Raw genomic sequence first — 23,391 nt, 5'->3', positions numbered from 1 at the left:
GTACTTGGGATTCACCCTTCTCTCCTATGAAATGCCATCAGATTTGAATAATTGGAACAGACTTTCATCGGAAAACAAAATTGTTTTCTATTGCCCAAATGCCCAGTTAACATATTCTCTTGCAAAAACTAGTCTGGCTGCTGTATTTTGTGCTGAATTGAAGGAGTTGTTTTCTGATTTTCTACCGTAGAGACCAGCTTCTTTTAATCTTGGTTTTCTGGTATTCATCGACACACTGACTTCGATTATTTCTTGATTTATGCGGGACGAAAAAATAATTTCGTTTTCTAATTCATCCAAATTGTATGTGTATAAAGAGAGTTGTTTTCTTGTTAGGGCATTTTCTTATTGTATTTTGTTTGTTAAGAACATTGTAATTCATTTTTCGGAAATATCTTAAGCTTTTAGTGACGTCAGCAATATTTTTAGACCTCGATTAATTAATTTTCCCTTTTCTCTGGAGTGCAATGTTTCTTTCTTCCCACTGAAAGTGAAAGCTGTTCAATAAAATAATATAAATCCAACTAAGAATAAATTTTTACTATTAATATATTTGAATGTGATATGATTTCTTTTGCTAACCAAATCAGATTTATATGATTATTTAAAGAGATATCGAAAAAGTGTATATTTTATACACTGACTGGAAAAATTATGAATTAAATCCTTTTAGGAAATATGTTACAGACTGTTTAATTTTAAATTTACTGATATATCTCTGACCACAACTGCTGAATAAATATAATATCTTGATAGTTTCCGGAAAAGTGATTTTGGATTGTTTATGGCATGTAACGAATGGCGTGGATTTGTTAAATGTAGTGTTTAACATTCATTGTAATTGATGGACAATTATTTCAGATTTATGTGAAGTCCTGGTGGGAGATAATATCGAAGAATGTGTTCGGCTGGTCGGTGGAGATCGAGTCGTCACTCTCCGGCCTGGAAAAAATGGATGCCAACCTCCACGTTGACATAGGACGTAAGAAGAGCCACGTACTGGCGGGATTGAGTTTGAATCCGTTCGTCGTTGACATTTCCTCCCACATAATCGAAAACACTCTTAATTTCAATTCGACGCTGGAGATCAACAAAAAAAGGTGCGTTCACTGGATTTATTTTGTGTTCAGAGAAATAACGTGTAACGTTTCAGGATTCCCATTGTGGCTAATTGTCAGTTGACACCGCGGGACGAAGACACGTCGATTATAAACGGAGATTTACAATTAAAAGACAAAACGTTCAAAATAAATGGCATCGTCCACTTTCAATCCCAAATTCCTGTTAATGTATCGATTCAATTTGACCCGTTGGATAAAACAGACAGTACGCGAGATTCTGACAAGTTGACTGAATTTAATTTATTTGCAACAGGGAACAACACATTCAATTGGGAATTTCAGCTAAAGGTAATAAACCAAAATGCGTCTAAGGCATTGTTACATGTGCACGGCGCTTTATTAATTATTCATTAAGTTAACTAATCGCATTACGAATATTTACAAAGGCGAATCAATATGCTGACGTAGATTTTCTAATTAACGAAATAAATGTGTTTCCGATAGTTATTAAACACGATTATTTGTAGTTAATTATAAAACAAGTTTAATTATTTTTTTTGTCTATGTATTTGTGTGATTTAGATAATGAGCGATCAATAATATATTTTTAGTCTGTAAGCTAAAATGTTTCATCACCTTTTACAACGGTTAAAACAAATTTTAGTTAGTAATCATCATTATTAAATGGTTGCTGACTAAAGAGATTCATATTAGAAATTAAGATCAAAGAATAAAAACTAAATGTAAAAATTTACTTTGTTACCTTTATTAACCAAATACAAATATTTACGTCGGCAAAAAATGCTGGGAATTTCATTCATTAAATTTAAAAGGGTTTTTCTACTTTAATCTCCATCCGTTTTGATGCCAGTTATGAATTGATTTAAGGACATTAGTCTTCATAACTATTATATATTCCATTTTTCTAAATATCAGCTTCAATAATATTAAAACATTGTTCTCTTTTTTTAATGTTTAATAAGTGCAAAAAATGATTTCATGTCTTAGACATGCTGGATTTTTCTTTATTTTAAATGTATTTATATTTAATTTATATTTTCATGTTTTTTTTATGAATTGATTTAAGTTTTTATATATTATTGATAATTTTAGTTCAATATTTCAGTCATTTAAAATCTTGTGAATTGACTTAATATCAATTCTAACAAATTTTTAGTAATTTTTGGGGTAATTTTTTAATTTTAAATGTTTATCAATTTTTAAATAAATTCTTTGAACATATCACATCATTTAGAAGTTAACGAATTGATTTAGTTTTTTAAGGTTTTAATACATCTTTAATAATTTTCTTTTAAAATTCTTTTTTTGTTTAATTTTAAATGTTTTTTCATTTTTTATTTATATTGATCTTCTTTAAAGATTGTAAAAAAGTCTTGAAGGAATTGATTTAACGATATCATTTTTAATATGTTGTTAATAATTTTGCTTTTAATACTTTCGGTTGTTTTAATTTAAAACTGTTTTGAATTTCCTGTTAAAAAATAGAAATATCCTCCAATTCCAGTTGGACTGCAAAAATATGATTAACTGGTAAAGTTAATATTGTCAGGCAAATAAACTGTGTAATTTGGTATTATTAAAGTTTTGGCCTAAATTTTAGTAGTCAATCATTTAAATCGTTGCCGGTTGGAAATATCGACATTGTTCATCGAGATTGAAATCTAATTGCAAAATTTACTTTGTTACCTTTATTAACCAAATACAAATATTTATGGCCTCAATAAATACTGGCAATTTCTATTTACCAACAGTCATTTTACCGATACTAAATCATTTTCCTGATTTTCTTATGTTCTTCATCCTATTAAGTTGCCACCTGTTTTTGTGGAAGGAAATCTTTAATTGGAAGCTATTTAGTTTCGTCTAGACGGAAAATAGTTCTTAGAAACTTTGCAAATAATTGGATTCTTATTTGTTACTGTTTATATTCGATGATACTAAACGGAAGCATTAAATCTGCAGCTACGTAACACTTTTATAGTCAGGCAACTTCTTTTTGTTTTTTTATTGTAGCAAATTTTTACCTTTAAATTATCACATTATTCTGTAGATAAAAGATCATTTAACACAGTGATGTGTACAAAAGCCGGTTTATACTTTTATGGTTTTAATTAATAGCAAAAGCAACTTTTAAATTAATATTTCGATTCATTAATCCGGATAATCTTTTTGATCTCCGTTGCGGAGAAGTGAACAATGATAGATCCACAACATAAATTATAAAATCCTGCGATCATTTAGAAAATGGGCATATCCGGTTTTGATGTGTGACCGCTGAAAGGACGAAATTAAACGATACATTCAATAATTTAATCGTTGTCGGTTAGGAAGATCGACATTGTGCATATGAAAGCATGTGTCAATCGCTTAATAATGTTCATCCCGATTGAAATCCAATTGGAAAATTCAGTGTGTCAAGATTAATAAGTAAATATAGGAAAACAGGACATGCAAAGGATATTACAAAATCGTACTGAATACAAATCCTGATAATTCAATAAATCTAATGCTTTGTGTGTAATCTATGGATTTCTCTACCCGGTCTAATTTGAATTGTATTATATGGTACAGTTTTATTCAGGGCTTTGCTGATTTACAAATAAACCGGTGACAAAAATTAAAGGATTTTACAGTTTAATGGAACTCTCCATTCCATTTTAAAACATCCAGATATAAATATTATTTCGTTATTTTCAAAATGAATTAAACACAATACATTCAATTATTTTTGCATCAATCAAAAAAAGTTAAATAGAGAAAATCTTTAAATCCGTGATTTTAAATATTTATAACCGTAGAATTACCGAATGTTATTTTTATTTAATTTACAATACAATTAATTGATCAATTATAGGAATTCTACTAAATCACATGAATATCATATTTCGAAATTGAATTTAATTATTTATTTGCCAACATATTTCATGGTTATCTATAAAAGTTACATTTATATTGGACAAAATGCTACAAAATATTTTCGTGTTATTAATAGCGTTAATATAATAATACATTTTATAAATGCGCCCAAAAACTAATTGAGGGAAACCTTTTTTTTTTATTCAGATGAAAATCCCCAAAAAGCGTGAGATCACCATGTATTCGAAGGCGTACGGGACGGAGAACAATAAACGCCTAGAAGTTAATGTAACAACTCCCATCCCGAATCTGGAGAACCCGAGATTCGGATTGTCACTTATGTAAGTCAATGTTTTTATCTAAGGCCCTCGGACATAATTATGTGGGTCGCTCCTGTATAAACATGTCGAATTTTCAGAACTAACGGCTTGAAAAAGACGGTTAATGGCTTCTTCGAATTAGAGAAATCAAAGGGGGACATGCATATTAATGTTATTTGGGTGTTTTTGGAGAACATGATGATCAAAGCGGCCGGACACTTCGAAAATAAACAAATTAAAACCGACTCCTACATAGAGGCTTTCTACAATAATCCGAGGAAGGAGTACAAGTACTTAGAAATTGGCACCGATGTTAATATTGATCAATTGTGGGAGTAAGTATCCGTTTTAGTTTATAAATATTTAAACAGGGGGTTGTTTGTATTATTTTTCCGCTCTCGATAAACTCTATTTGTTTTGTTTGTTTAAGGGGTGGATCAAATATAACATTAACCTTACCTACCGGCAAAAGTATGGCACTCGAGGCTCACGTCAAACTGCCAAACAATAAGAAGGACATTCATAGCATATCCGGTAACTTGAGCTATGGAAGAAAATTAAAAACTATTTATTATCAGGCGAGATATAGTACGTCCGAGACCCAAAAGAGATATGGATCATCAGGACAAGTATGTAAAATTTAACAAATTACTTAATAATTATATATTTAATAATTAATTCCTCGTCTTTTGAAGTAGATAATTTAAGTAAAAATATTTTCAATATGTTTTATTTTTATTATTAATATTAGTAGTCTTAATTTTTCTGTTGCTTGTCACCGTAAATTGCCTCAAAAAAGAATTTTTTCCTGCCATTTTGCCACCTTTTATTTTGTAAAAAAAGCAAGAACATATTCAAGGTCTTAGTATTAGTTTTTTACTGGTTTAAAAGTTCTGTTGTTGGTACAATTTTGATTAATTTATGGATGAGATTACATCTATATATTTTGATAATATATGTGTGACAATAAAATACAAATAATCCATTTCAAAGGACGCCCCGCATAGAATACAAATAAACAGCCAAAATATTTAATGTTCTTGGTTTAATCAGGTAAATGTGGCAAACGATGAAGACATGAAGGGCGACATTGAAATAGAGTGGAACGGCAAAACGTTCAAAAACTTCGCTAATTTAAAACGACCGAAAGACGTTGTGGATTTAATTTACAAATTAAAAACACCAAAATACCCCGATCAACATCTCTTTGTTGCCCTTATCAATTTCAAGAAGCTAACTGATCGCTATAATATAAGGTAAGTGCTTTTGGTGTTTTACGTTTCCAGATATGATTAAATTTATTATTCCAGTGGAGAAGCGTATTATCCTGAAAAAACATCGGTCGCTTACGGAACGGTAAATTACAAAGAATTAGGGAATATGAACGGTATGTTTAATATAACAGTGCCGTACAAACGTATTAACTTCACGGGTGCCTATTTTAATACTTTAACTAACGAGTAAGTATTTTTCTTAAGGTTTTCAATCCTAAATATTAATTATAATTATTGGTATTGGAAGAAATTTGTACATAATACTGTAGAAAGTTTAATTTAATTGCCTTAATTGATAACAAATTTACTTAAAAAGTTCCATAACTGTTTTAATTTTATACAGAACTGTACAGGAAGTTTTAATTTATATTATTTTATACAGAACAAACTGTTTCAATGTTATGCAAAATAACATACAGAAATTTGAAATTTTCTTGTTTTAACTCTATACAAAACTACTACTTAAGAAGTTTTATAACTGTTAATTTTATAGAGAACGGATTAGGAAGTTTAAAACTATCTCAATTTTATTGTGTACTATAAAAGTATTTAAATCTTAATTCTAAACAAAATGGCTCATGAAAATTTAAAATTGGCTTAAATTTTATATAGAACTGCTTAATATTTAAGTTTAAAACCTATTAATTTTTATAGAATGTCTTAAGCAAATTGAAAATTGTATTATTTTAATACAGAATTATTAAAAATAGTTAAAAATTGTCTCAAGTTTATACAAAATGGATTTAAAAGATTTTAAATTTTAGATTTTAAGAAGTTTGAAATTTTACAGAGAATGATTAAAAATGTTTAAAACTATTCAAAATTTATCCTGAACAATTAAAGATCTTTAAAACTATATATAATTTTTTATAAAATAATTTATCAAATCTGAAAATTATTTGAATTTTATAGTGAATTGTTTAATTCTTAATTATATATAAAATTTCTTTAATAACTACCAAGTTTAGAAAGAAGTGCTAAGGCGATTTAAAATTGTTTTGATTTTACACAAAACTATTAAAGACATTTAACATTTTACTCAAAATAGATTTAAAATAATTTAAATTTTACGTAAAATATAAAATATAAAAATATCATTAATTTTGTTCACAATGTTCATTTTATAATTCTATACAAAATTGCTTAAGAAGTTTTGAAGCTATTAATTTCATAGACCTTTTATACATTACTACTAAAGATAATTAAAAATTGTCTCAATTTAATACAAAATCAATAAAAATAAATTAATTGTATATAGAATTGTTTAAGAAAACTAAAACTAAAAGCTTTCTAAAGTTTAAAACTATGTGAATTTTATACTAAATTATTTTTCTGTCAATTTAATGTAAAATAGACTAAAATTTAAAATTTACACAGTTGTTTAAGAAGTTTTAATTTTATAAAAAAATCGTTTTTTATAAAACCTTAAAATTAATGAACTTAAATTAATAAGATATTTTTATACATTCTAATTACTTAGAAAGTTTTATAAACCTCTCTTATACATTGTTTAAATTGATTTAAAACTCTGTTAATTTTACACAGACTGGAACTTTTTAATTGTTTAAAATGTTTAAAAATTTACAGTTTTATAGCACAAAATGTTTTCCAATTTGCTCCTGTAGCTTCACGTTTCGATTGCCGTATTTGCGTAATAAAAATCTCAATATCAATGGATATAAATTCATTAACTTTGATTTTTGTCATGCGCCTTCAGCGTACAAAAAATCACAGCGATATAAAATTTAATCAGCTGAAAAACTGTCAGTTTTTGGGACACTATAATTTTTCATTTTTCAATGTAGCGTAATTATTAAACAAAAAAAAAAAAAAAAAAAAGCAAAAACAGAAAAATTACGTTTACAACCTAATCATATATTTCACCATATCGGTTAATTGTATGCAAATATGTCACAGTATTTGTTTTGTTTTTCCCCCGTAAATGTCCATGTGTCGCCCATTTAATTGGATGCCAGCATAAAATTGGAAAAGTTGCACGCATGATAAATGCATTTTGATTTCAGTAATGCGTATAATCGATATGTAAAAGTATTTTGGAATAATGAGTCAGCAACTTTGGACGGCATCTGTAACATCATGAGAGGACGGGAGGCATCGGAAAGTATTACCGAAGGGAAACTGAATGTAACTTTGCCTTTGGCCACAACGCACAGGGTCGACGTGGATTTCAAATACGACGTAAGGGAAATTTCCTCCTCCTACTTACAATTATCGCGAATGCTTTTACCTTTTCTTCATTTGGCATTTTATTTTTGTGTTGCTTGTATTTCGTTCTGACCCCTTTTTGTGAACTATCATACAATAATTAAAAAAGTTCAAGCCCTGCACAGCGATAATTGTAGAACGTTGCGTAGGAAGGTGTAAAGGGGCAATAAATAAATAAATAAATAAATATGTTGGCGTTTGTTTCAGAAAAAGGAAAAATTAAGAGTCGGCGTGGCGAACATAAATTACAACAAAGAGAAAGTGTTGCTGGCGAAATATAAGTGTCTTGTGGAGAGACGTGAAAATTTTAATAAGAAAACAATCCACGTAGAATTAGAAAACGACATGGTCCCAGTTGGAGCTGACTACGTTCACGGAACGGAATATAGCGCGGGAAGAGAGGCAGGAGTGGCAAGAAAGGCAACGAGGGATCGCTTCAATGCTCCTACTGTGGTGGATGTAGGTGCATCAAATAAATCAGCGGATCCCATAAATTCCATTGTAATCTATAGTCTGACCTGCGCCACCATTCTTCCAATTCCTTACTCATTCCTTGTGTGCCGGTCTCGCAACCCCGCAACTCCGCCAACTTTATCCACTTCTCAAAAATTAAAATGTTCACCCCCTAATTCACTTTTAATTGTCGCACTAATTTATATCGACTACACCGCCTACAATTTATACGTGGCTCACATTACAAACCGACTTTAATTTAAACAAACATTCTCTGTAATTTATATAATTACATAAACTTTTAATATCAATATTAAATGATATTAATTATATATGGTATTGAAACATTGGTACCTATTTTGATTCATGTACCTACAAACAGATTCCAGAGGTTTTGCTGAATAACGACAAATAAAATTAATAGGAATGGGGTCGTATATTAGTAATTAACGAGGAATTTATTTTTAAACAACTAGTTTATTGATATGCAATAAATTTAATTTGAATTATTATTCTATGTATGATAAAATACACACAACATGGCTCATTTGAGATGAAAACATTCCTTAACATTTTTCTATATTTCAGATCAGACCATATAATAAAATGTTAAAAGTGTCTGATAATAAATTTCTTTATGTCATTACGTGATATTATCAGACATTTTTAACATTTTATTACGTGTTCATAAACACTAAATTAGTAAAAAGAAATCATTCTGAGCCAGGATTATAAATCATATTCTTCTGATATATATTTCTGATCAAAATATGTAATAAAATGTTAAGTGTCTGATAATAAATTTCTTTAAGTCGTTTCTTGATATTATCAGATATTTTTGACATTTTATTACATGCTCGGGAACAATAAATTCGTAGAAAGAAATAATTCTGAGCCGGGATTATAAATCACATTCTTCTATTATATATATATATATATATATATATATATATATATATATATATATTTCTGATCAGAATATGTAACAAAATGTTAAAAATGTCCTATAATAAATTTCATTATCAGACATTTTTGACATTTTATTACATGTTCAGAAATAATAAATTCGTAATAAAATGTTAAATGTATCTGATAATAAATTTCTTTAAGCCATTACCTGATATTATCAAACATTTTTGATATTTTATTATATTGTCTGTCGTTATAAATAGACAATAAGAAGAAAGTGGTGGAGTTTTAAGATATTATTCTTCAAAATTAAGTTATAATTGAAAAAGTTATAGATAAGTTTCCATCTTTAATAAGCCACACCGAATATTCTGGTATTTTTCAAATAAGTTTAAACGTCGCTGTGGATTTAAGGTCCAATTTTGGCGTAGAAAGTCAAACAAACAGTTGTAATAAAAATGTGTGTTCGTAGGATAATGTACACCTCGAATAGTCTAAACATGTTTAATCTTTGAACTTTAATTAGATTAAACTCGAACTCTGGTGTATTAAGGTATAAACATAATTACTGTGCAAATAATGAGAGACAACATGCATTTTCTTAAACCCCGTCGCGACCTTGATCTTAATCTCATTAATATTTCGGAAGGATTCCCCCCTCCTTAAAACTTATATTATACAGCACAGAAGTTTTTTCTTTGAAAAGACAATATTTATATTCGTTATGAATGAACAAATTATACAGAGGAATGTTTCGGAAAACAAATAAACCCTAAAATGAATTTCCATGTTCGCAATTACAATATCCTATAAACAAATGCCGAAACGGCGTTTGTTTATTTCGCGTTTGAATTCTATGGGCCTGAAAATCAACAGAGAAAATTCGGAAAGTATTCTCGTTCAGTCAACCTGTCTATTTTCATTAAAATACCTCGGCGTTTTTCGTGGGGAAAAATTTTAGCTTCTTTATTTTTTGTCCAGTTTAAGGTGAATTTGATTGTTGTCAGTTTGATAGTTGGCCTTTGGAGGGAGAACTTTGATGAAGTTAGGGTAATTTATGAAGAAGTTAAAGTGGAATCCGAGTAAAGTGGTATAAATTAATAATTAAGATACAAACAAGATTAGTGTGTAAGTTGTAGTTGATCATAGGCAGGCTCCTTAACCCCATCAATCCCCCCCTGTAGGATTAAGCTTAAAATGATTGAGTATAATTGACAGAATGATAAATGATTGTTGAAACTGATGAATGATTAATTTTGTAGGACAGCAAATATTTGCATTTGTACCATTTGAAGAACGCATCGAAATTTAATGTGACCGGAGCATTGGACGTATCGACAAGTCCCACCGGTCAAAAGTACATTGGCTCGGCGACTCATTTAAACCGTACGGTTAAATTATGGATGGATTACGATGTATTAAGCAAACAATACAAACAGCATTCGCGTCTTGAATTAAGTCCCACTATTTGGATAGAGTACGATTTAGACCTTCGTAACGGAACTGTGGTAATAAAATGTGGTGCCGGGGTAATCTTTTATTCAAATGCACTATTAAATCGAAATATCTTTTTTAGGATGAAACGTTCGACGCTCAACAAATACAGATCAACGTCTCCTATCCTCGTAGAAATTTCACGGCGCAGAGCTTTTATAACATAAGTGATTCGATTGTATCTACTGACGTATCTCTTGTGTGGGACAAAGACAACAAAAGAGTACAGGCAGGGTTGGACTGGATGAGACTCTCGCCCTACAGGGACCAAATTGAGCTCTTATTAAAACATCCTTCTTTCCAAAGGGTATGTACAATAATATCCACTAACCAAATTAACATTCCTCTTAATAGTCTCCTCCTCATCTTCCTCATTCTCTTCTTACTCCTACCCATGCTCTCACGTAATTATGAATAAATAACATGAGGTAAAACTTGGAAAACTTTACGGTTAATGTTGGAAATCATCAATCATTTAAATTATCAAAATTTTTCTAACAATCTGGAGTTTGTCTCCCCTCGTGTCTAATCAGACCCTTTGTAAGTGAACGAGGGCCCGAAATCACATTAAAAAGATTTCTTAAAAGTTGCGATACTGCATCACTTTAAAATTCTCCCAAAAAAAAAAAAAAAAAAGTTTTCAATTACAGTCAATTATGTTTATGCATTAAATTGTTGCAATTTTTCGAATGGAGTTAATTAGAGAGAGAAAAAGTTTAATTAACTGCGGCCGTTCTTGATGCGAGAGAGAATTTAATAAAAGTGAGCATATGCAACCGTGGTTGAATTCCCGTTTCAATTGAGGTGTATTGTACAAAGTTGCATATCGCCTACAGTAAATTATTTTGTTGTTAACGTTGAAATTTTAGCGTCAATTAAACGGAACGTTTTTTGTTTTTCAGGACGTGTCATTTTTCAGCGAGTACGGCTACAACGACACATCAATAGATGTTGCTTTAACTGTGAACTACTCGGAAAACCCTGACCAAACAGTTACGATGAAAGGAACTTTGAGCGATCATTCAAATAGTTTTACATCCAATTATACGTATCTATTAGAGGCTGAACATAATGCAACTTCGTTGTCTCTAAGAAGCTTTGGCGATTTGTATTGGAACAACGATGGATATGGCACCGAACACATAACACACTATAAAAGGTCTTATTTACCTTTGAGCACAGCTGAAACTTTCGCCAGAGTTAACTTAACTGAAAACACTATCGAGCTAAAGGTTTGTATATCGATAGAATGAAATTAAACTGGATCAAATAATACTTCAGTACAACCCCCTCATTCAACTTAGATTCATTGTATGTTGTCCCACTTGTCCTACACAACTTTTCAAACTGTTTAATTAAAAACCAATCCAGATTTGACCATATATTTTTTAACCCTCCCTCGCTCTGCACTTTTAAACTAACAACTTCACCTCCCCCACCAATGGTGTAAAACACACACACATTCATACAAGTTCTCGTACATTTTATTTGCAATTGGGCCATAAAAAAATATTAATAAAACGCGAATTGTATTTAATAAAAAGTTAAACTCCTTTGAATCAGTTTTTCGGAGCGAATTTCGCCGCTCCTTCCTCCAAAATGGCGGAATAAAGTTTTGTAACAACAGAACCGAGTCTCTCGTGATTTCATTCGAATATTTATTTAAATTCGCTTCTTTACCTCATACTCTTTGCCATTATTTAAACTAGTTAAACTAGATACAAGTATTTTCTCCATGCATCCGTTTATACATATTTGTTTCTATAAGATGAACAGTCGAAAATAGGAATGTATTTTTCACGTGAAATAAAAGTTTAAAATTGTTTCAGAACCAGAACATCGTAGCTGGATTGTCTTATTTATGGGGTAGATATGGCGGAAACTTTCCTGTTTATACTGCGAACATATCTGCCACACACGGGATTAACGACACTTCCGGAGAGTTTCACCTCAATTTAAGAAAAAAGTTACTTTATCTAGATCTTAATATGACTAAAGGTGGGTATATATGATTAAACTGTTCCGTTCTAAAATTTACACCTCCCGAAAGTGGAAGTTATGCCGCGAATCAATAACTGGATGGGGCTAACAAATGTGATATTTTGCGAATGACGATTAGGACAAATAACCTTTAAAATTGACGAAAAACTTCAATCGATATTAGAATCAGTATTAAGAAATGTCACGGTTAAAAGTACAAATAGACATGGCATTTTTTTTTTTTTTTTTTTTCTTAAGTTGAACACGCAGCGAAGGAAACATAAACAAAGACTCTGATAAAGCCAATAAAGAGTTCGAGTATAAGAAACCATAAAAATAATAAAAGCCATGTACAAAAATATTTAATAAATCGTGTTCTTTGAATGTCAACATGTTGTATTCAATATAGTGATAAAATAACGAGGGGAATTAAGATAAATATAGGGTTTTATAAGGTCATCTTTTAAAATGTACATCAATGGATGCTCCCTTACAGCGATTCAGTAAACTAAATAAGATTTTCGTGCGATTAGACACGTCGTTTTTAGTTTTTATTAAAGTTTCAATGGCTAAATGATACGAAAGGGAGCTCAAGAAATTGCTTTTCACCTCAATATCTGTTTATACAGTGTGGCCCATTTAAAATGGAAATATTTCGCTAACTTTTTTATTTATAACTCAGATTCAATGAATAATAGTTCAAAACATAGACAATAAAAAACTTTATGTATAAAATAAACATATTTTCTTATATCTTATATACCATCAAGATGTAATATTATATAAAGTAAAAAATTGGTACACACTAAATTGTGTTCTAATGGATTTATTTCTTGTGACAAACTAAACTATGGAATAAAATGTTAACATATCATAAAATTGCAAATTTTCTGATATTTTTGACATTTTATTAAATGACTTATTTGACCAGAGTATCCAGTTTGATCGACACTACATTTAATGATTAACTCTCATTTTTGAAAATTTATTTTTAAATATTTATTAAATCGATTACAGATTTATTTCTTCTGAATAAAATTTCATCATCTGATATTTTAAGATATTTTTGACATTTTATTATATGACTTATTTTACCAGAATACCCAATTTGAAAGATATTGAACTACCAATTTTTAAAATATTCTTCGTTAAAATCGGTTACAGATTTATCCCTTCTGATCAATTAAATTATTGAATAAAATGTCAACATATTATAAAATATCAGAGAATTATGCCATTATCTGATATTTTTATATATTTTTGACATTTTGTAATATGTTAATTTGTAATTCAATGGCAAATTTTATATTGTTCATTTTTAAAATATTATCCATTAAAATTAATTTATAAATAAAAGAACTCATCTCATCTTAAATGAGTTACAATGCAAAAATAAGTTTTGGTAATTTTAGAAGTGTCGTACTTTTATTATTATATATCACGTTAAGCCACACTTAACTAATTATAAATACACTTGTATAAAGCACTGTCAGTTACAATAAATCATAACAATTTAGAATTATAATAATTAATTAGTTAAAAATGAAATGTAATTAAAGTTATTATAATATTTTCGCATGATTAATACCTCAATTAATTTTTTCATTAGAAAAAACAAATTAGATTTAAGGAGTGTTATCTGCGTGGATTAATCCAGTAAATTTTTTTGTCCGTCCTGTATATTTATATCTGTCAGCGAGGCAGTCATAAAACAAGATCCATCAAAAATAATAAGGGCCTCCGTGACGTTCCCCCATTGGATTTATTCGGCGAGGGGATATAAAAAATAATTTTAATTAGTGATATTTATGTGGCCACCAGTGCAATTGAATGAGATAGGGCATAACTTCCTATTAGGCAGCTGTTATAATTTGTCGTCAAATATTATTTCAATCAATAGCCGAAAAGTTTCTTCGAGCAGTTTGCGAACGCAAACAGAAAGGGAGTGCGTATTTTTTTTTTCTGCATGGAATTAGAAAGGGGGAGAATGCGCTTCCGTTCGTCGAATACTTGTGAAATTATTTTTACCACAATCATTTTGCTTGCATTGTGTCCGATTAAAACTCATTACGTCAGTGGGCCCCGGGCGGCGTTAAAATAGAAAATGCATTTAATAAAATTTCAATAATTTAATTGAATAAATCAAGTTCAAGGATAGAGAAGTGAGTAACTAAGATTAACGTCGCCATATTGAATTGCAGTTTCCCCCTTCTCTAATTCGACGATTTTTTGTGATTAAAATGAGTTAAATTAATAAGGGGGAGTGTAGACGGGATTGTAACCGGGGTGATTTTTTCTTTCCGCAGACGGTACACAAAGCCTTCATGTACATGGTTTAATTCCGGACGCCAGAAGCGCAGCATTTGACATTTGGCGTGATTACGAGGACATTAGGGTGTCAGATATATCTTATTACCTACGACTGAATCATTCCAGATTAATCACGTCCAGTTTGTTATGGAGAAGGGATGTTGTCTCCGACGTTCAGGTATTATCGCTTCATCAGATTGATTACTTCACAACCCGAAGGGCAAAAATTATCCTAATTCTGACTTGAAGTGCTACGAGACTTTGCACCTTATTTACAGGGTGTTTCAAAAATAAATACTACAGATTTATTTAATCCTTATTTAAAAAAATATTTTTTTATCTGTTTCGTAATTTTTTCAATTTTTATTTTTAAATTTTTATTAATATTTTATTCAGACTTTTTATTAATTTTTATGAATATTGTAGTTTTTAGCGAAAATCATCTGAATATTACCTTCCTATTCCTTAAAATCAAATTTATGAATCAAATTTTGAACATATGTCATACAAAAACTTCATTAAATAGGAAAATACAATTCCTCTATTCGAAACAACACACACACACACATACACACATATGTATATATATATATATATATATATATATATATTATGAAATCTACAGAAAGTCAAATAACTGAAAATTACCTTTCTTTTAAATATAAATTTGTCACATTTTGACCTTCTGTTATAAAGAAAATTAGACAAGATTGAAAAATACATTTTCTTCATTCGATTCAATTATTTTTAGTAATTTCAAATTTATTACTAATTTAATGAATAATTGTAAATTTTACAAGAAATTAAATGAAAATTAACTTGCTGTTAAAAATAAATTTAATTATTAGATTTTGATCACAGAAAAACTAAACGAGATAAAATAATGCAATATTCTCCAATCGATTCAACAGCATTTTGTTTAGGTTTTAGAGAAAATCTACCAAAACTGCCTTTCTTTTAAATATAAATTTAAGTGTCACATTTTGACCAACTGTTACATAAGAACTGTACCAGATTGAAAAATACATTTTCTCCATTAGATTCAATATAATTCTATTTCTATCATAGTTTGAACATTTGCTACAAAAAAAAAAAAAAAAAATTAGAAAATATAGAACAATGTATTTTTATCCATTTGGATCATCATTTTTTTGTCTAATAATTCCCAAAGTTATAATAATTTGTACGAATAATAGTAGTTTTTAGAAAAAAATTAAAAAACTGACTTTCACTTAAAATTGAATATAAGTATCAAATTTTGAATTAGGAAAATGCATTTTTTCCATTCGATTCAACATTATTTTATTTAATATTTTCTATATTTTTACTGATTTTTATGAATAAATGTAGATTTTATTGAATATCAACTGATAACTGTCTTTCTTTTAAATATATAAATTTAAGTGTCACATTTTGACCATCTGTTACAAAAGAACTAGACCAAATTGAAAAGTACATTTTCTTCATTAGATCATCATTATTTTGTTTAATAATTTCCAAGTTTTTATTAATTTTTACGAGAAATAAAAGTTTTTAGAAAAAATCAACTGAAAACTTACGTCCATTTAAAATTGAATTTATGTATTTTGAACATATTTTATAGAAAAACTAGAAGAGATAGGAAAATGCATTTTCTCTATTTTCTAGATTTTTACTGATTTTTATGAATAATCATAGATTTTACAGAAAATTGTCCTCTTAAATATGAATTTTTGTTCTGTTTAGTAAATTCTTTAAAAAATAAATTTAGGTATCATATATAGAAAAATTAAATGAGATGAAATAATAATAATTTTCTCTATTCGATTCAACATCAAAATGTTACAAAAAATAAAAAAATGAGTTGGTTTTTACAATTCTTTTTTTAATTTTTATTATGTTTACAAATAATTTTAGGTTTTACTCTTTTTTTTCTTAATAATTTTTAATTGAAAACGAAAAATAAATGTAGATTTCCTCGTTGGATTTGTCATGATTTTTACTCGTTATCCGAAAATCTACAAACATTTTACAAATATGGGCGCACCCCGTATAACATGACACAGTGTCATTGTCTATTTTTTTCTATTATATTAATTGAATGTTTTGTTTTGCGGTTCAGCACTGTTTTGACATTGTCACTTAAAATCTATCTATCTACTACTATCACACGCAATTTGGTAAAAATATTTATATCAATTACATTCTGTTGGCTGAATGAAATTCAAAACCGTGACGTGAAATAATTACGCTGATAAAACTAAAAACACCTCACAGCAATATAAATCATCCGTCAACTCACTTTGTGGTATTGGACAAAAATCGTTTTTTATTAAAAACTTGCCCGACACAAATAATATAATTTCCACACGACCGACGCGCATAAATGTTCAATGCGCAAATTACAGTCAAAACTGTTTGTTGACGCAAAGCAAACATTAAAGAAAACTACGTGTTTGATTTTAAATGTGGAACTGATGGTGCAAATTTACAAAACATGCGCCCGGCCCGTTTTTCGGCGATTTGACACCGCTCCCGATGTCCATTCAAACCGCCGCCCGTCGTTCTATTATTTAAAAGAATCGGCTAATTGAAACGCGAACAAAAATTGACTTTTGCATATTAAATTCATATTTATTTTAACTCGCAGTCAGCGGGTCGCAGGTCGCAGGTCGCAGGTCGCAGGTCACAGGTCGGCCATAACAATATTACGAAACCGTAACCACCTGATGGACATGCCTCACCTCATTATCCACCCTAATCGAAAATCGATTATAATTTTATTTACACTTTTCGATTTCGTTATTTGTTGGCCGTTGTTACTGGAACGTCAATTATCAATTACTCCTAGTTTTGGTTAATTTATTAAATTACTAACAACAAAAATTGAGGTAATCTAATCAAAATATTGCCTTCGAGATTAATTCAATTGGTCGGATGTGAAGGCAATTTGATAAAACAGTGGTAAATGTTGAAATCAGTTTCTTTTATCGTTGAAACAAGAATCAAATGTCACACAATTTTGCGTGTGAAGATAGCCGGGGATATAACTTTCAGTTTCCGTAGATAAAACGATCGGGTCTAATGGAGGAAATTAAGTCACAGTTTATTGTTGATAAAAATACACACGAACGATTTTCACATTGGATTTTCCAAGTTGGCCCGACTATTAATAATCGTAAAATAATTTTAGGTAATTTTATATGTCAATTCTGGTAATTAGCATTGATATACTGGTTCGATTAATGCTTTGTAAATGCAGCGTATAATTAATTTAATCAATAAGCGATTTACTGTTAAAATACTTGTAAGTCCTCCCCCGATAAAATTCCTGTATATAATTAAATTTGTTATCAAACGGCTTTCGTCTTTGTCCTTTAATTGAGCAATTTATATTTTTACATTATCCACCGTTTCCAAATTTATCTCGTTGCATTAAAAAGATAATGAATTAATAAATGTTTAGGTCCTATGATTCTCTTTAATTTACATAAGCAATTTTTAAGATAGGAATATTTAAGGTATTTAAGGAATTTAATGAGGAAAATATCTTCTGGTTAATTTAACCGAAGATCTCATAAACTGCGTGTTGTACTAATGATAACTTCCCCTCGGTTACTTTAACAGGGTTTAATCCGTTCTAGTCTGAAGGGTAAGGGGAAATTCATATGAGTGTTTCACGCCAGATTTCAAATTAAATATTTCATCAAATTTATAAAAAAGCCATTTTCCACCATTCCACGGTCTTTAGTCAGATTTATATGTAAAATGCACCGAAAAAGGAATAAATGGAATTTATGTTTAACTTTGTTTTTCACCAGTCATATTGATCAACGGCCTTTGTGTTTTGTATTAGACTTTTATGAAGTATTCTTTTCACCGCCGACATAAAGATTCGACATTTATTTAACTTATCATTATTTCAATACAAATGGATGTTAAATTGAAAAATTTCGGTTTATCATCATAATTTTACTTTATTTCAATTTATTTTTCTACTAATTGAAGATTATAGTGCAAGTCAATTGAAAATTGATTTTTTTAATTAATTATTTTTTTTTTTTTTATTTTGTAATATTAATTTTTACAAACTTTTAGTATAGTTTACCATTATTATTATTATGTATCCACAGAGAGTTTCATCAAACTTTTTCAAATTTTATTTTGAATTAACTGATATATTTAACTGAGAAAATTGTAAATTAAATATCAAATCATAACAGAAAAAAAATCGATTTTCTTAATTTTGTTTAATTTATTTCTAAAATTGTAGATTTTATAACATAGAATATGAATATACTTAAGTGTCAAATTCTGACAATTTGTTATCAAGAGACCAGAAAAATAATAATATCTCGATTCTATTCGTCTCTATTTATTTAGTTTAGTTATTTCAAAATTTTTATTAATTTTTATCAAAATTTGTAGATTTTATTCTAAATTAAGTGAAAATTATCCTCTACACTAAAAAACAGATAAGAAAAAAAAACATTACATTTGAATTTCTACATTCACCTATATTTTGTTTCATATATTTTACAAATTTTTAAACAATTTTATCCAAAATTATACATTTTATAATGAATTAATTTTCCACTTAAAAATACAAGCACCAAATTTTTTGCCATTAAATAAACAGACAAAAGAAAAATAAGGTTTTCTATATTCTCCTCCCTTATATTTTTTTAATAAATAAATATTTACAAATTTTTAAAAAAAGTTCTACATTTTTGTGTGAATTGACTGAACATTGCTCTCCTCTTAAAAACAAACTTCGGAATAATGCTAAATGAAAATTAAACGTAGAATAATAAATTAAAAAAATCAAAAAGCCATTATAGTCAAAACAATTATAACGCAATTAAGAAATGTTGAAATATTTTGCGAAGCACCTCGTAGCACAGTAGCGCAGCAGACGGAGAAATGGTTAAAATTAATTAAACCCTTTAATTTCAGAGTGTTATTAGAAACGGCGTGGGATCATTCTACAATGATTCATTGAAAGCAATTAACGAAACTCAACAATACGTGATTGCCGAAAGTATGGAAGCTATGCATGACATTTGGAACGACGCTAAGCCTCTTGTAGATGAGTTCCTTAATGATCTAAGGTAACTATTATTGCCGTTAAATCATCGATTCTGCGGATCAACCATGTCGACAGATGCTGTAAATATTTTGACGGGTGAACGCTCACAAAATTTATTGGCTACCGGAAAAAGCAATTTAATTCAACAAAATAATCATTCTATTCTATAATCAATAGTTTTTTTTCCAATGTCTAACAAGTAAATTCATGCATCAAGAAAGAAATTCTGGGTTTTCGGAACTGAAGAGAAGGTCAACCTCACTTTTGACCTCACGTTCAGGATTAATCCATTTAATAGGTAACACATGGATAAATATTTGGATTATATGGTGGATGAGGTACAACTTTTCATTTAAATTTTGAAACTTTTATTGAGTCATCATGAAAAAGTATAAAGGCTTTTCTACTAAGTAAATAAACTCATATTTGAGAGGTAGTTTTTCATGAATTTGATCAACTTTTGAGTAGTAGACAGTTGCTTTCATCGTTTGACCTCTTGATGACACATTTTAAGTTCCATTCCATTAGGTTAACCAACTTGAACCAATTATCTATTGCACTGCATTGTTGTGAGAATTGTCGTAATCAATAAAAGGGTCATTTGTGTTGCGTGCAGAGGGAGAATTGGCAATTGTCAAACACCTAACTTTGTTATCCTCACTTAATTTATGTGGAATCCATTTGTACGACTTTTTGATGAAATTCAATGCATAAAGCTTCTTTCTAATGGTTGATTTATCACGGTAAATGACTGCCCTATTTCCAAGTTGTACGAAAATTTTACTCAGGATGTTGTGTACTTTCTTTAATGACCTGAGTTTCAGGACTATCTTGTGGTCGTTCATCTTCAATGTATTTAATACCTCTTTTAATAGACTCAATTTTTTTTTGTAATTAGCTGATTTTTGAACTCTGAAAGTACGAATTACAGTACTTTAATGAACCATTTTAATTCAATAAAATATTTTAAATATAATGAAGAAAAAATAAACAGCATGGAAACAATTTAAAATAGAAGTGTCATTTACTACTTCCAATATCTAATATTTGTTATATAACTAGATGTTAGTTAATGAAAATAATGAGGTAGTTTTTGAAGCTTCTTTGAGTCTCTATTACGACACCTTTTATATTTATTAAGGAAGGTCCTCTTTAAAAAAGCACGTTGACATACATATATACTTTTAATTGATTTTTGAACACAAATTTACATCAATGAATTCATCAATCAAGTCAAAAAATAGTACAGTTTAATACATTTTAAAATATAATAAAAAAAAATCATGAATGAAAAACGTAAATTGCTTTTTCCAGTACGAGTTTTATTATAATATAATATTCATTCATTGAAATGATGTATAAAAAGACACATTTAGTGTGTCGCTACAATAAACGGGATGTAAATCGGGGCGTGTAAACGTATAAATATGAAAGTCGTGGGTCGTCGTTTTTAATAAGAGCCATACAAGTGTATTTTGGTATTGATAAAGTCGTCATTGGTGTTAAATCGGCATGAAAAAAGGGGCCGGTTTTGGAACTATGGCTTTGGGCTAGGTTTAATGAAAAAAGTCGAACGTGTCGCAAAACAGGGTGTCGTTATCCTAAAGTCCCCGAAATGATTTATCGATTTACGGCGATGTTTATTTTAAAATAAAATCCGTCCCTGAAACTGGGAACGTTGCAGGGAGGCTGTTTAGTTTGTTATGAATTATTGTTTGCGTTATTTAACGTTTCGATTCGTTTAGGCATTTGAGCGTGATTGAGGAGGACATCGAGGTGTTCAGGCGGTTCTTGAACGTGTCCTACGAAGCGAACGCGTTTTACATGAAAGACATTGCCGGAATAATTAACACGCTTTTTGACGAATCATCGCTGAAAGCCCATTTATCATCTCTGCCGAAAATCGTCCAGGAAATATGGCAAGTAATGGGATCATCCGCTGAAAAAATTAATAAAGCCATAAGGTGGGCTATGGAAATGGTAATTTCAGTTTAACGTTAGCCCTAAGGAAAGCTAATGATCTCAATTTCAGCTTAACAGTTATTACAAGAATACCCACGAATTTATACACAAGCTTATGTATGGGGATCCGATTAAGCATTTAACTGATCTTTTGAAGGAAATCGTCGAGAAATACGATGAGTACATCAAGAGTGTGCACGTGGCGGTGCTCCAGTACATGGAAAAGCTGTGGATTCAAACTTATTCGTTAATTGTCGATAACTGGCACAAAACGCTCGCTGCACTCGAGCCTACGTTCATTAAATTTTTGCATTATTTAGAGACAATTGTGTGGAACACGAGCAAGGAATTTTTGGGTAAGTACCATTATTAATGTGTCATTAATAAATCCATGTTTAAACTACCACCGCACCAAAACCAGAACAAATATTGTACCAACAAAAAATTACTAATGCTTATTAAGAGTAAATATGGTAATTAAGCTCCAGGGAAATTTCCACTATACACACATTATATTATATAATAAACCCCATACAATGTCATAATTGTTCTGTATTAATCAATAACAGGAGTTTGATTAGAATATGCAAAGCTTATTTTGCAATTTACTACTCAAAATTTGCCTGTGTCATTTAAAATTCATGCTGTTTACTAAATTTAAATGATATTAATTTACATGTTTTATAACAGTTTTATTATCAATTAAGCCACAATGTAATTTTACTATTTTTTGGTGAAACAAAATTTTACATTATTAAACGTAATTAATGTAATTGTTAATATAAACACTTTGGAAAAGTTTTGTGTTATACATATTTAAGTTAATATTTTATAAACAATTACTAGATTAAATATTAAACATGTATAATTAATATGTAATATAATATTTTATTTAAATTTGATGTTAAATATTTACGTTGGTTTTAATAAACAATTTCATTTAAATCAGTCATTTGCAAATATCCAAAGTACATTATTTCATGTTAAAAATTTAAACGAGGGATTAAACTACAAGTACATTTTATACAAAACCTAAAAACATTCTACAACAAATTATTTACAGCTTAAATTTTTATAATTTTTAAAATAATTATATTCCAAACATGAAAAATACATTTCTATTTTACTTATTTTTTAATAAAATTATTATTAGTTAAATAATAATTAATAATTAAGTTAAACAGAACTTGTAAAACTGTACAGTTTTTTATATATTACATTAAAAATCAACAGCTTATTTGAAGCATTAAAATTTTCTAAAAAAATATATTTTAATGAAAAAAGAATATCTTTAATAGTAATAAAATTTGCTTTGAATATATTTTAATATATGTGTATATAGAAAAAAAATATTTCTAAAAGATTAATTTAATTGTATTTTATATAATAAAATTCTGATGTATGAAAATTCAAAAATGTTGAGTCTACAGTGAAGCAAAAAATTTAAATATTAAAAA

General features: G+C 29.0%; 1 protein-coding gene across 2 annotated transcripts in view; it reads left to right on the top strand.

Moving 5' to 3' along the window:
- Nucleotides 1-23,391, top strand: part of LOC109600765 (uncharacterized) — an 81,062-nt gene that overhangs the window by 32,903 nt on the left and 24,768 nt on the right. For both annotated transcript variants that reach the window (XR_007547094.1, XM_020016946.2), the window contains exons 14-30: nucleotides 862-1,100; nucleotides 1,154-1,409; nucleotides 4,146-4,279; nucleotides 4,357-4,593; nucleotides 4,689-4,887; nucleotides 5,312-5,514; nucleotides 5,569-5,718; nucleotides 7,557-7,731; nucleotides 7,966-8,217; nucleotides 10,383-10,628; nucleotides 10,697-10,921; nucleotides 11,517-11,846; nucleotides 12,444-12,612; nucleotides 14,901-15,082; nucleotides 19,840-19,994; nucleotides 21,718-21,952; nucleotides 22,005-22,290. Coding sequence is in view for 1 of the 2 variants with exons in the window: in XM_020016946.2 (XP_019872505.2) it covers nucleotides 862-1,100; nucleotides 1,154-1,409; nucleotides 4,146-4,279; nucleotides 4,357-4,593; nucleotides 4,689-4,887; nucleotides 5,312-5,514; nucleotides 5,569-5,718; nucleotides 7,557-7,731; nucleotides 7,966-8,217; nucleotides 10,383-10,628; nucleotides 10,697-10,921; nucleotides 11,517-11,846; nucleotides 12,444-12,612; nucleotides 14,901-15,082; nucleotides 19,840-19,994; nucleotides 21,718-21,952; nucleotides 22,005-22,290 (3,673 nt within the window). In the remaining variant the exon portion in view is untranslated. The remainder of the gene's footprint in view (nucleotides 1-861; nucleotides 1,101-1,153; nucleotides 1,410-4,145; nucleotides 4,280-4,356; nucleotides 4,594-4,688; nucleotides 4,888-5,311; nucleotides 5,515-5,568; nucleotides 5,719-7,556; nucleotides 7,732-7,965; nucleotides 8,218-10,382; nucleotides 10,629-10,696; nucleotides 10,922-11,516; nucleotides 11,847-12,443; nucleotides 12,613-14,900; nucleotides 15,083-19,839; nucleotides 19,995-21,717; nucleotides 21,953-22,004; nucleotides 22,291-23,391) is intronic.

The sequence above is a fragment of the Aethina tumida genome, chromosome 1, assembly GCF_024364675.1.
Source record: "Aethina tumida isolate Nest 87 chromosome 1, icAetTumi1.1, whole genome shotgun sequence".
Classification (NCBI taxonomy): Eukaryota; Metazoa; Arthropoda; class Insecta; order Coleoptera; family Nitidulidae; genus Aethina; species Aethina tumida.
This window is presented reverse-complemented; position numbering and strand designations above follow the sequence as displayed.